This window comes from Myotis daubentonii, chromosome 1 (assembly GCF_963259705.1).
Source record: "Myotis daubentonii chromosome 1, mMyoDau2.1, whole genome shotgun sequence".
NCBI classification, from domain to species: Eukaryota; Metazoa; Chordata; class Mammalia; order Chiroptera; family Vespertilionidae; genus Myotis; species Myotis daubentonii.
Genome location: NC_081840.1, coordinates 233,631,877 through 233,644,810, shown reverse-complemented (window position 1 = coordinate 233,644,810; position 12,934 = coordinate 233,631,877). Strand labels below are relative to the sequence as shown.

The 12,934-nt window shown below is 60.4% G+C and overlaps 1 protein-coding gene across 1 annotated transcript; it reads right to left on the bottom strand.

Annotated features, from left to right (window-relative positions):
* Positions 1-4,550: 4,550 nt before the first annotated feature.
* On the bottom strand, positions 4,551-8,829 carry SPON2 (spondin 2). Its single transcript, XM_059677843.1, has 6 exons — positions 8,550-8,829; positions 7,892-8,117; positions 7,345-7,568; positions 7,077-7,268; positions 6,577-6,751; positions 4,551-5,249 (listed from the first exon to the last, which is right to left on the bottom strand). The coding sequence occupies exons 2-6, from the start codon at positions 8,112-8,114 to the stop codon at positions 5,065-5,067; spliced, it is 999 nt and encodes a 332-aa protein (XP_059533826.1). The 5' UTR covers positions 8,115-8,117; positions 8,550-8,829; the 3' UTR covers positions 4,551-5,064.
* Between the last annotated feature and the right edge of the window lie 4,105 nt (positions 8,830-12,934).

Genomic DNA, 12,934 nt, shown 5'->3' with positions numbered 1-12,934 from the left:
GGGCGTTTGTCCCCGGGGCTGTCTCTGTGTTGAGCTTTTCCAGGGGCGGAGCGGGTGCGTTGGTGCTGAAGCTCCTGCTCAAGGAGCGCCTTCCCCGGCAGCCGCCTGGGGGTAAACTCAGCTTTTCTTCATCTGAAAGTGTGTAAGGCTTCCTCCCTGAAAGCTGGGGTTGCACTCACGACTCCGGTGGACAGTTTCTCACACGCGGAAGGCAGTGCTGGCTGCCTTCTGACTCCGTGGCTGCTGTGGAAAATGGCTGTCGCTCCCACAGATGTGCCTTCGTGGGTGATCTGCCCCCCTCTGGGCCTTTGAAGGTCGTCTCTTTTGTTGGGGCTGGGTAGTTTCATGTCGTGCACAGGCGTGGCGGCTTTCATCTGTCCTGTCTGGGATGTGTTATGCTTTCTGGCTCTAAAGGTGCCTTTTTATTTGAGCTTTCTCCGTTATCCCTCGTATATCTCAGTGTCGGGCTTGACGCAGTTAACACTTCTCATTCCCTCTCCCACATCTTCTGGAGGTTTCCTGCCTCTCAGCCTCCTCTGTGCTGTATTCTGGGGAATGGCCCCAGCAACGCCTTCCAGTTCCCCAGCTCCTCCTCCAGCCGAGCCTGGTTCGGCTCTTTAACCTACTGACTGAGGCCTGGCGGTCCACACAGTCTTTTCTTTCCGAATGTAGCTAGCTGTTCGTTTCTAATCATCCCTTGTTGATTGGTCATTTTTGTCGTAGCTGTTCTGTGTTCTAGTTCTGATAATTTCATTACCTTGGCTCTCAGAATCTATTGGGGGTTTTTTCTGTTTACTTTCAATCAATTATAGTGACTTGTTTTTTGGTTTAACTGGTGACTTTTGGGTGACACTCATGGCTTGATTGTGATTGGTGGGAGGCCTGAGCCCCCCTGGGAGTTGGGAAAGCTTCCTCCAGAGAGAATGCATCTTCTCTTCCCTGGTATTGAGGGACACTGCTGTCTCGGAGGGCCCGTTCAGCAGGAGAGCGCCAGGCTGTCTTCTGGACTCTGCTCTGGCCCGTGCTCAGCAGCAGCCCCCAGGTGACCTGCCCTTCCAGCTGCTCACATAGTTTGGCCTGACCCCAGCTCCTCTGCTCCAGGCCCAATTCAATGTTTTTGTTTGCTTATTTGTGAAAGTGAGAGGAAGTGAGAGCTCTCCCCTACCTCTTATGGAATGTCAGTGTCTCAGATGGTGTTTCCACCTGGGTTTAGGGTCTGGCTGGGGGGAGGGAGTGGGGGGGAGGGGTGTCCCTTCAGAGCGCCTGCGCAGACCCAGTGCCCAAGGCAGCCTTCTGGGTTATGCCATCTGAACATCCTTTTCTATAGTCTTAGTGGAGTTTGGACAGAAGTGGGGTTAGATATGAGTGTTCAGTCCACCATCTCTGCCAGGACAACCATCCCATCCCTTCTCACTGTCCTACCCCTACCTTCTTACCCCCCAGTGCCACCAACTGCTCAGCCCTGCCCCTGGTCACGCTCTTGGTGTTGCTGAGCATGGTGGACCATTGCCATGATCCTACCCTCCTCCATATTTGCACTGCTACCTCCTCCTCACTTCTACCTCCTCAACGTGACAGCTCTGGGTCCCGCCCCTGCTGGGCGCGCTTGCAGCCCCTTGAAGCACAGGGTAGGCATTCCCAGCCTGTGCAAGAGACCTGCGGGTATCTGAGTGGATGCTGGGACAGCCACGTTTGGCCCAGTGCCCTTCAGCTATCCAGTATGTGGCAGCACCACAGAACCCACAGGAGCCTCGGAGTGAGCCTGTCCTCACTCATTCCCTCACTCTCCCCGGGCTGACCCAGGCGGCCAAAACCTTCCTGTACTGAATGTTATGAATAGAGTTGACACCACCACCATCATCACTACCACTGTCATCACCACCACCACCGTCACTGTCATCCCTACCACCAACATCATCACCACTGTCACCATCATCATCACCACCATCATCACTACCACTGTCATCACCACCACCACCATCACTGTCATCCCCACCACCACCATCATCACCACCATCATCACTACCACTGTCATCACCACCACCACCATCATCACCACTGTCACCATCATCATCACCACCATCATCACTACCACTGTCATCACCACCACCACTGTCACTGTCATCCCCACCACCACCATCATCATCACTGTCATCACCACCATCATCATCACTACTATCCACCAGGACCAGGACCAGCACCAGCACCAGCACCGTCGTCACCACCAGCAAGTATTCCATCCCCTCTTCTCCAGAGCTGAGCACTGTATAACGCAAGATTCCTTTACTGTTTACTTCCATCGTCTGTCTCCCAAATCTCCGCCTCAGCACAACAAAGGTTCTGTCTAGTTGGCTGCAGGCTCTAGGCACTCTCCAGGGTGGGCGTCCTGAGGGTGTTGGCTCCAGGTGGCATCTGCGAAGGCGCCTCCATGTTGTCATACACTTTGGGGTCTGGAGCATCTGACGTGAGCAGTAAATGTTCTGGCCCCAAATAACACTGTCACTTCTCCCCCTGCCCAGGAAGGAGGGGAAGGCGACATGGGTGTCGACGGGTCTGTACGGCTGTATCTGCCCCCCACCGTGTGGTGTCCTTATGGGACTGTACACGCCCCATGTGTAGCACCTGGTCCTGGGAGACTGCCTGCCGGCCTCTGTCATGGGACTGGCGTGTGCAGCCGTGTGTTCAGGTCAGGCTCTGTGCTTGTTTCTATGGAACTCTCTTAAGTTTGCCCTCCGGCTGCATCACAGTCATCTGCTCAGTCACGTACTCCCCATGACGATCCCAGCACCTGGGCATTGCGGGTCTGACTCTGTAGTGGGCTGTTTCCTCTGATTTAGGGGGGCACTGCTGACTTCCTTGTGTGTCGGTGCACTTTGATTGTGAGTTCATGTTACAGTGGGGTTCTGTGAGTCCTGAATCCACAGGAGGGTCTCCAGGGAGGACTTATGCTCATGTCTTCCGGGTGCCTCAGGGCGTCACCAGCCCAGGAATTTTCAAGCAAAACTTGTTTTTTTTTCCCCAAGCAAAACTTTTAATGAGGGGTGTTCAGATCTCATGCCTGTGTAAGCATGGGCTGACATTCAGGAATTTTCAGGGACAATTTTTTTCTTCTCTGCAAAGCCAAGTGTAAGAGAGGCCATGCCCTTGTAGGGCCAGCTGTTTGCTCTCTCCCACACTGGGGGGGGGGGGGGAGGTGGAGGGGGGGTGGGCGTGCCGTGAGATGAGAGCCTTGGACATCCCAGGCCAGCAGGGCATCCAGGGTGGGGTCTGGCTCCTGCGCATACCACTTACCCAGTGGCTGCTTGCTGTTTTGGCCTTGGAGGAATTCCGTACCTTCTACCACTTCATCAGGGCATTATCTTTTGTTAAAAGGGTGTCTCATTTTGTCTGGTATCTTATGTGCTCAGTGTCAGGACTCCTGCAAAACAGATGAAGAGAGTGGAGTCCCTGCTCATGCAGCAAGAATTTGCTGTGTCTGCCATGTGCCCAAGCAGTGCTGTGTGGCTGTCACCACGTGTATGTCCTTCACCCCACAGCCATTCGCTGGGAGCCTGCAAAGCCAGCTCCTAGGGGCGGGGGTGTCCGTCTCGCTGGAGGGCAGGGCTGTGCACACAGGGCTCGGCTCCTCCTGGGCTCCCTGAGGAGCTTGCCTGGTACCCCTCCCTGGGGAGCGCTGTCATGAAGCATCTCTGAGGGGAGCCCCAAGATTACATGCCCAGAACATGCTGCAGAAAAGTGCCTCCTCGCAGGGCCGGTGCCAGTCTGTTTAGCAGCACTTCCAGGCGTGACGCGTTTAAGGCCCTCGCTGGGCCTTCACTCCCTCCTTTAGCAAACGGTCACAGGCAGCTGCTTTCACTCCTTCCTCCCCAGGCCGAGGGTCAGCGTGGCCTTTGGGGATCTGAGTCTGATCTGGAGAGAGGAATGGGGCCGAGGAGGGGAATGTTTGCAGAGGATGGAGGAAGGCTGTCAGCGAGGGGAAGGGGTATCTTCCGGCCAGTGGGGGGATGGGGCAGGGGCCTGGCGACCAAAGGGACTTGCTGTGTCAAGGGGGAGCTGAACCCCCTGTTCCTGAGAGGCTAGCAATATGGCCCCTGGGTCCTTGAAGGCGTGGAGGGGGAGCCTGTGTAGGGCGGGAGGAGCCCTCTCCAGGCCCGTAGCTGCAGGATGGGTGAGGGAGAGGGACCTGCAGGAATCCAAGCGGGAGGAATAATGGTCTGAAAGTGACTCCGTCTCCTGCCGTCCGCTGAGGGCCCAGCCCAGCCTCCACTCCGCTCACTGGGGAGTCCCTGAGGGATCCTTGCTGGTAGCACAAGGTTTTGAACCCCCAACCTCAGACAAGGGCCAGGGCAGGTAAGCAGTGAGGTGGGGCCCTGGCGCTCAGTGGCCTGGGGAGGGGACTGCAGATGTGCAGGGCGCCTGACACCATGTTTACATATTCTGACGCTTGCTCTGTGCTCTTCAGGGAAGTCTGGGGGAGACCCTACTCGGGGGGCAGGTGGGTGGCCCTTGTCTGCCCTCGTCCAGTGCCTGCCAGACCATGGCCACCAATGTCAGGAAACAGATTGTCTTTATTCAAGTGCACAGATCAGTCATGTGACAATGCCAGGTGCAGTGTCCCAGCCTGCCCCCCTTTATTCATCTCCCCTAGCATCACTGCTGGGATGCCAGGAGCAGCCAGTGCCCAGGGCAGCCTTGCTCTGAGGAGCAGGCATGAGTTCAGGGCTCCTGTGCCAGCGGCCGCCTGGGCACCAGGACCGAGGTATTTCACAGCCAGCACGTGAGGCTCGGCCCCTGGGCCTGGGGTGGGTGGCTGTCCTGCAGGGCACCCGGCCAGGCATTGTGCACACGTCCTCTGCACGGAGGACCATGGCCTTAGGGTGTGGGGGCCACGAGGGAGAACTTGCGGAAAGGAGACGCCTGGTCCTGACGTCCCCTCTGGCCCGCGGGCACGTCTGTGCAGAGTGGTCGGTCAGCAGTGCGGCTCAGAGGTGATGAAGCTGCGCTCGGCCTGCTCGCTGTGTGGTCCCAACCAAGCGACTGGGCCCGCCAGCCACGGCTCAGGGCTCACACACAGTTGTCAGGGACGCACTCCGCCTCCTCTGCAAGCTCGGGGCAGGGCGCCCCGTGGTTGGCAGGCTGCACACGGACATAGCGAGTCCTGGTCTTGGCTCCCAGCTTCCCGCACAGACCTTCGCACAGCCCCCAGGAGGACCAGAGGGAGACCTCGCAGTCCAGCGGCGTTTCTGGAGCTGAACCAAGCACAGGAGAGACCCGTGAGCCGCGTGGAGGAGGAGTGGGTGGCAGAAGGGCACCGGGGTGTGTTCACCCGTGAGACCCGCTCCAGACTGCGGGCGGGTGGAGGGGAAACGCCTTCGCAGTGTGGTTCAGAGTCCGCCGAAGAGAATGCCGCCCACCCTCCTGAGAAACACTGACACGACTGGACTCAGTGCTTCTACGCTGCGAGCGGTGCTTTGCTCCTCTCCACAGGCAGCCGTGGGACGGGAGCCCGGGGACTCAGCCATGTCCCATTCCTGGGGGAGGGGACCCGGCTGTGACCTGTGCTTCAGGGAGCCCCACGCTGAGGCTCCACCCACTGCTGTGAACCCAGTCACTGACCCGCGTCAGAGCTGACCACGCGGGAGCACGGCCCCACACTCACCCAGGGCCTGACGGGTTTCCCGCTCCAGTGGGCAGTGCCACCTCCACGTTTGCCGTGGAGGGCACAGAGGGGTCCACTTAGTGAGGCCCTTCCCGTCTGCCGTGACAGGCCAGTGGCCCACCTCCCACGGGGCTGGGCCCCCTCACACCTCCTTCCGGCTGCACTTACCCATGTTAGGCCAGTTTGATCTTTAGCTCAGAGCTTGAATCAACCAACTACCAAGTCTCCCAGAATTCTAGTCATCCTCACAGAGTGCTCTGAACCCCCAGAACCCCATCATCTTGTACCACATGCTGTGAACCACCAGGACCCCTGAGGTCTGGTGCCGAACCCATGTTTGAAGTTGCTCAGAGACGCAGGCTCATGGGGCCCTAAGCTCGGGCCCCTGGGCTGTCTGAGCATCAGTGCCCTCCCTGGTTTGACTCCCTTCCTGACCCCTGGTGTTGCTGGGGTCCTGGCCCAGCCTGGTGGTGGGCACTTCACACCCAAGAGCCTGGCTTAGAATGGGGTGACCTCCATGGCAAGTTGGGGCTGCTACAGGGGAGCACCGCGGGGGTGGATGACGTCACTCGGCCCCTGGACCATCACTCCTTGTAGGGTCACATGTGGGCGACTGGCTTGGCCTCGGGAGAGTGGTGGGGGTCAGGTGGTGTTATTGCTACTTCAGACAGTCCTTCTTGGGGCACTCCTTCAGGGTCACTCTCAGGGTGAGAGGTCAGAGCTGGTGCAGGGCTGGGTGTCGGCAGCTGTCCGTTGCCGTGAGAGCTGAGCACTGCCCGTGGGACACACTCTCTGAGTGGTTCTCTGCCCCATGCGCCAGTGGTGGGCATGGCGGCTCCTGCGGGCCTGAGCACTGGCCCAGGAGCACGGCTGTGGAGGACAGGGAACGCGGTAGTGGGCGTGGGGCCTGGGCTTACCCGAGAGGCTGTCCCCGATCTCGTTGCCCCTGCCGCCCAGCTCTACGGCGGGAGGCACGAAGGCCCTGGGGCTCTGCCGGAGACGCACCAGGGTCACCCTGGCGATGGGGGGCAGGGCCTTCAGCCGTGGGTAGTAGAAGGAGTTTGCCGGGTGGCTGGGAGAGGAGGAGGTTATCTGGGGAGATGAGAGAAGGGCGGTCAGCACGGCTGTGTGCTCGGCCCGGGTGGGAGCAGGGCAGTGTGGAAGCACCCCAACTGGGCCTTCGCAGCTCACTGGGCACCTGGCCCATGGTCCAGGGAAGGGACCAGGAAGGCCCGGCCTCCTCCGGGCCCCCACCTCGTACCCCCCATCATGTAGCGCAGCCAGCTCCCTCCTGGGCAGGACCACACCCCTGCTCCCGTGACCCTACCGACAGGGGTGCTGTCCAAACAAGAAAGAAAGCTGGGCAACAGGAGCGGCCCCGAGTGGCCAGTGCTGTCACAGCCTCCCCCGCCCTCACCTCGGTCACTGTGTCCTGCGGGATGGTCGCGAAGTTGGGGGAGGAGAAGGTGAAGCCGCTGTCTGTCCCCGCGTCATGTGGGTAAAGGTCCACGGTGACCTGCTCCCTCCAACGGTTCCCATCACACAGGTCCAGACTGTCGACGCCCACAAACCAGTCGGGGCTGGGGACAATTCGGACCACAAAGGACACCTGGGGGGGCAGGTGCTCAGCAGGGTGGCCACCACAGCCCACGCCTCTGCCCTCCTTCCCACCGTCTGCCACTTACCAGTGAGTGCCTGGCGTGGACCTCGAACTCCGAGGAGGTGTGCCCCATGCCGCTGGGCACGGCGGGTGCGGAGAACACCTCGTGCACGCTCTGGAGCTTCTCTCCGGCCGCCTCAATCTCCTTCATCAGGGCCCAGGCCTCACCCCGCTCCGCGAAGTCCCTCAGCCCATTGCTGGCGTACTGGTTCTCCCGCCACATGCTGTAGTCAGAGCTGTGCGCTGCCCCTGTGGGCCCGTTGCTGCGTGAGCAGCCGCCCCGCGTGGGCGCACCCCTCCTTCCCACCGTTCCATGGGGACACCCTGTGGCCTCGTGCTGCCCGGGGACCCTGTTGGGAACCAGTTCAGTGGCCTGCCCCTGACTGCCATTCTGCCCTCCGCCCCCAGAGCCCAGGCCATCACTGGCCAGCATGCAGTCGGCGTCCAGCAAACATAGCTGGCACTGAGGTGAATTGGGTCAGAGTGCCCCCGGACTGTGAGGTGTGGTGCAGCTGCCAGGTGCCATCCCCCCTGCGTGGACAGGCCACGCGCAGGGGCAGGGCTGTGCTCACCCAGCAGGGATGACCATTGCGCGGGCGGCCGGAACAGCGGGTACTGCTTGGGAAAGGCTGTCTGGCTCCACTTGCCCGTGAAGGTGATGCTGTACTTGGCCAGGGGCCGGGCCGTACACACGGAGTCTCCCCCCAGTGGCTGGCCGGCTGTGGTGCCAAGTGTGGCCAGTAGGAGAGCCCAGAGGGCCCTGCCCTGGGCGGCGGCAGGGGTCCGGATTTCCATCACCTAGAAGCGGGGGGAGAGCTCCACAAGGCTGCAGAGCTGGTCCCCAGACACCCGCTGCGTGCCAGCCCGGACGGGGCTTAGGTGACAGCCTTAAGCAGTTCCCTCCCTGCTCCACCTCCGGGCTCAGGCTTGGCCTGGCCCCTATTCTGGAAGGAGAAGCTGGATTTGCAGGTGTGTGTCTAGGAACCTAGGGTGCCCGACAGGTTTGGAGCCCTGGCGCCCAGGCGTGGCATCCCCAGTTACCGACTTCTGGGGTTGCCGTCCGAGGGAACCCAGACCTGGAGGGTCAACTTTTGGACTCACTATACCCAGAACTGCATGGCCAACTCGGGCCTCCCTCTGGGGTGCTGCAGGTTTCTGTAAGGGGATGGGGAGAAGCCAGGAGGCCGGTGACTTAGGGGTTGGGGTCGGAGGCCCACACGCAGTACTCACCCAGCAGGAGCAGCAGGAAGGCAGGCAGCTAGGCTGTGGCCTGGGATGGTCCCAGCAAGAGCCCAGAGCTCCAGTTTATGCTGAGGATGGCACCCGGCTGGCCAGCGAGGCCCAGGTCCCCCACTGCGGCCGGCAGAGAGCAGACGAGAAAGGGACTCAGTGCCCCACAGCTGCCCTGGCCGCCTGGCTCTGAGGCTGAGAGGCTTCTCCAGCGCTGAGGTCACTCTTGCTCTGGTCGGGTGCCTGCCAGTTGCCGCACCCCTTTCTTTGTCTTTCCCTCCCTCCCGGCCTCCCCGCCCTCTCCTCTCCCTGCTGCTCTCTGCTTTCCCAACAGGCCTTCCCAGTGTCTCCCTGGAGGTGGTGCCAAAGCCAGCGTGTTATAGCCACAGCCGCAACCGCAGCCACAGCCGCAGCCTGTGCTGGTGGGAGTGCTGGAGCTAGGCTGCAAGAGGGCCTCAGGGCTCAGCTTGCTTAGAACGCCCAGAGCTGGGCGGGCGCCCCTCCAGGGAATCAGAACCACAGGGGGTGGGGGGCGTGCTCAGGGAGGAGAACCTCCCACCCAGGGCCCTCCCTCAGGGCCGCCGGGTCCCTCGGGACAGGAGGCGCCCGTCCCTGACCCACATCCCTCGAGGGACAAAGGTCAGGGGTGCTTGGCACGCAGGACACCGCCATCAGATTCTGGTCTGTCTCTGCTCACTGTCAGGAGAATGTTTCCAGGACCGAGTCACAGGCCTGGGAACTGGAAGAGAGGGCAGGGTGGTCTCGCTCCTACGAGCCCTGGGAGGTCTTACGTGTGAACAGAAAGCATGCTGGTTTTAGGATGTTTCACGTGTTCAAAAAAAGGAGAGAAAAAGAATCAATAAGAACAGAATGGAAACAAAAACAAGCCGTGTGGCCACCTGCATTTCAAAGCAGTAACGGGCCCAGGGAAGTGGCTGTGAGCACCGTGTGGGGACGGCAGGACCCACAGCTCACACGTGGACTCGGGACCCTCACACCCAAAGAGCTCCTGTGCATGGGCGATGGAGAGGCACCAGGCTACTTCACTCACTTAAAAATAACCGGGCAAACCTACCCCCGCTCACAGAATTAGCACGGTGTTTTATGAAAGCAACTACATTTTTCAAAAAAACCTTTGTGAGAAAGTGGCCTGGCTCTGCCTTCAGGCCCATCTTTCCTGTCTGGCTCCTGTGCCTGCGGACAGGTGTCGTGGTCAGCTTCTGTGCGGCCCGCGCTGGAGAAGGGCAGTGCTCTCATGGCCTCGGGGGATCTGTGTGGACCTGCCGTCAGCTCTGGGAAAGCCGCACCCTCCAGGGAGCGCGAGCAGATGCATCTTCCAGCTCCTGGCTCCTGGTTCCCCTTGGAGAAGCAGCAACCGGGTTGGAGGACAGAGGCAGGACATGCCTGGGATATTGCATCTGCTCTCCCCTGTTCACTCAGGCATCGTCCGGTTCTCACCCCTGTTCACCGGCCACCGGGGGCCTCGGGGCTCACCCCACTTGACAGTAGGCCCAGGATGGCCAAGAGGCAGCCCAGCGTCATCAGGGGGCTGCTTCCCCAGCCCCCCGCACCCATCAGAAGAGCTCCACAACCCTCGGGGTCCCCGCCTGGGATGTGCTGCTGGGGACCAGGGGAGGTGGGTTTGTGCTGCTCAGATGGCCTCAGCGGGTGTGGGTTTCCAGGAGCCCGAGTTTGTGAGTTGCTGAGGACAGGCCTGGCATACGGGGAGCGCTGGGTAAGCTGTGTCGTCACCCTGTCCCCAGCTGTGGCCCTGCCATGGAGCCCAGACCCAGGATGTCCTCAGGGTGCTCTGCCTCCAGCTGGACCCGGATGACCTTGGCCACCCTGTCATGTGGATTCTGGCCCAGGGGCCCTCTAGCTCTGGCCTGACCAGGCTGTTTCAGGGTCCTCCCTGGGCGTGGCACAAGCCCGACTTGGGTGGGGTGAGGGTGGGGGACAGGCTGGCTTCTCCTCGGCATAGACTCAGGCCTGTGTCTGGCTTCCTGGGGGGAACAAGTGCCAGTCACACAGGCACACGTTTGTCGGCTCACTCACCCACTCAGCAGACATCTACCAGGGGCCGCTCCTGCCAGCCACCACAGACCGCACACAGCTTCCCCAGGGCGGCTCCCGTCCTGCAGGCCGAGCCTTCCCGGCCCCCACCCAGCCCCTCCTCTCCGCATCTTCCCTGCACCCGTCTGGGCCAGGGCAGTCCCAGGAGTCTTCCAGGCGTCCCCTCAGGGCTCGGAGGAGAGCCTGGTCACGGCCAGGAGCTGGCCTAGTGTGGGCAGAGGGTTGCCTCAGGTGTGAGCCGTGTACACAGTTGCTAAGGCTGGACAGCCAGGGCTGAGCCTGGAAGCCACCAGCTGCTCCTCGCCCCCCTGCCTGGGACTCTGCCGCCCCCTCCCGTTCAGCTCCACTCTGGACCCAGGTTTCCCTGAGCACCTGACCCGCCGGGAATCCCAGGTCCCCGGCTGATACACCCTCTGCAGTTCAGGGTCTGGGAGGTGCCGAGCCAGGGAGCCCCACGGCTATCCCAGCGGGGGGCCGTGCCTGTAGCCTCGCTCAGTAACCACGCCCCCTCTGACCGTGCAGGGGGTCGAGGAACCCAGGGCTCTGGCCAAGCATGGCCGTGACCTCCAGCTCCACTTTTCTGAGGAGGCCAGGCCACACTCTGGGGCCGCAGAGCTGGGTGGTGTGCTGTCCTGGCTGTGAACACAGGTTTGTCCGCCTCCCGGGAACACAGGTCTGTCTGTGCCGGGCTGCATTTACCACAGCGTCTCATTCAATCTGGAAGTCAGGACTTCAGCAAACATGGCGAAGTGGGGATTTCTGAAAATGCCCATCCTTCATAAGAGAAAACAGGCAGAAAAGGTCAGAACAAGCCTTCTTTCAGTAGCATGGAGTGCCCAATGGCCTCGAAAGGTTCTGCGCCTTTAAGCAAAGCAGGAAACAAAGGCAGCTGTGCCGCAGGCTGGTGGCTGGGAGTCAGGGAGAGGCTCCTGAGCATCTTCAAGGGACGCAGGACCAGCTGCCTGTGGAGGCAGCCAAAGGCTTGCAGCAGGTTGTGGGTTTCATCGAGAAAATGGGCTGAATCGTACGGTGTGTGTTTGTTTGTCTTTACCATCTTCAGTGCCCAGCTCAGTGGTCTTAGGTCAGTCACACTGTTGGGCAGCCGTCACCACCCCATCCCAGAACTCTTTCCACCTGTGAACCTGGAGCTGTCCCTGTTCAGCACTCACTCCCCCTCTGCCCAGCCCTGGGCACCCGCCATCCTACCTGATGAATGTGACCACTGCAGGGAGCCCGTGTGAGGGGGCATTGCAGGGTGTGCGCCCTTCGTGACCCGAAGGCTGAGGGGTGTTCTCAAGGCACACCGTGTGGTAGCTGTGCCGTGTCCTCTCCGAGGCTGAACCACACCCACTGCTCGGATGGGCCACGCTTGCTTATCAGTCATTCGCCCACCGGCACGTGGGTTCTCCCATGTTTGTCACCCGGGGCCACGAAGATCTCTTCCAGACCCTGCTCAGTGCTTCTGGGTCATGTGGGGGTTGTACTTTCCCTTTTTTGAGGAACCTCAGTGATTGTACCGTTTTGCATTCCCACCAACAGAGAACAGGGTTCCCATTTCTCCCTTCCTCGGCCACTGTGAGGTGGCTGAATTTACCCAGGCTCACCCCACTGTCCAGCTCTGTGCAGCATTCGTGGTGGAAACCAATAATAGCCCTTCTGTCCCGGACGGAAAGGGCTGGGCGGGAACGGGTTCCAGAGGCATTCCCGGAAAGCTGCCACCCCGACCTGCCCGTGGTTTCTGGGAAGACCCCGCTGCACGGCTGTCTGTATTGACTCGATTCAGAGCTCGCCCAGCATGAAAGCTTTTCCCCAAGAGAACGCAGCCTGGGCGTGGGCCACTTCCTCCAGCTCTTCACCTCCTGCAGCTGGAGGGGCTGTTTCCAAACCCCTGGAGGCAGAGGGGAGGCGGGTGGAGGGCACTGCCCCTGGGCGGTGGGAGCAGAGGGCCCTTGGGTGCAGGAGCAGTGAGCCCTTTGGCGTTCTCACCTGTTGTCAGGTCGCTGGTCCCAGCACCTTCGCCTTCACTGCAGTCACTGCTGTGGACAGGTGTCTTCACTGCTTGTACTTCTGGGTGCTTGTTGCTAGAGTGAACGTTTCTCACTTTCGTATAGTCATCCTGTGTCATTTTTTCTTACCGATTTTTAATTTTTTAAACTAAAGTAAAGGGAAGTCTCTAGGTTTGCAATCACGTCATCAGCACAAATGGTTTTATCTATTTTTCTTAAAGTTTATGTCACTTATTTGATTTTCTTATTCTATTGTGTTTGCTAGACCCTCCAAGAAAACGCTGAGTAACCATGGCAACGGCCAGC

Bases quoted from the DNA above. Each gene is read 5' to 3' on its own strand.
- SPON2 (XM_059677843.1), bottom strand. From the start codon at position 8,114: ATGGAAATCCGGACCCCTGCCGCCGCCCAGGGCAGGGCCCTCTGGGCT. The intron at 7,569-7,891 runs GTGAGCACAGCC...ACGGGCCCACAG, and splicing joins GCAATGGTCATCCCTGCTGG to GGGCAGCGCACAGCTCTGAC. The intron at 5,250-6,576 runs GTAAGCCCAGGC...TGCTTGGTTCAG, and splicing joins GATCGGGGACAGCCTCTCGG to CTCCAGAAACGCCGCTGGAC.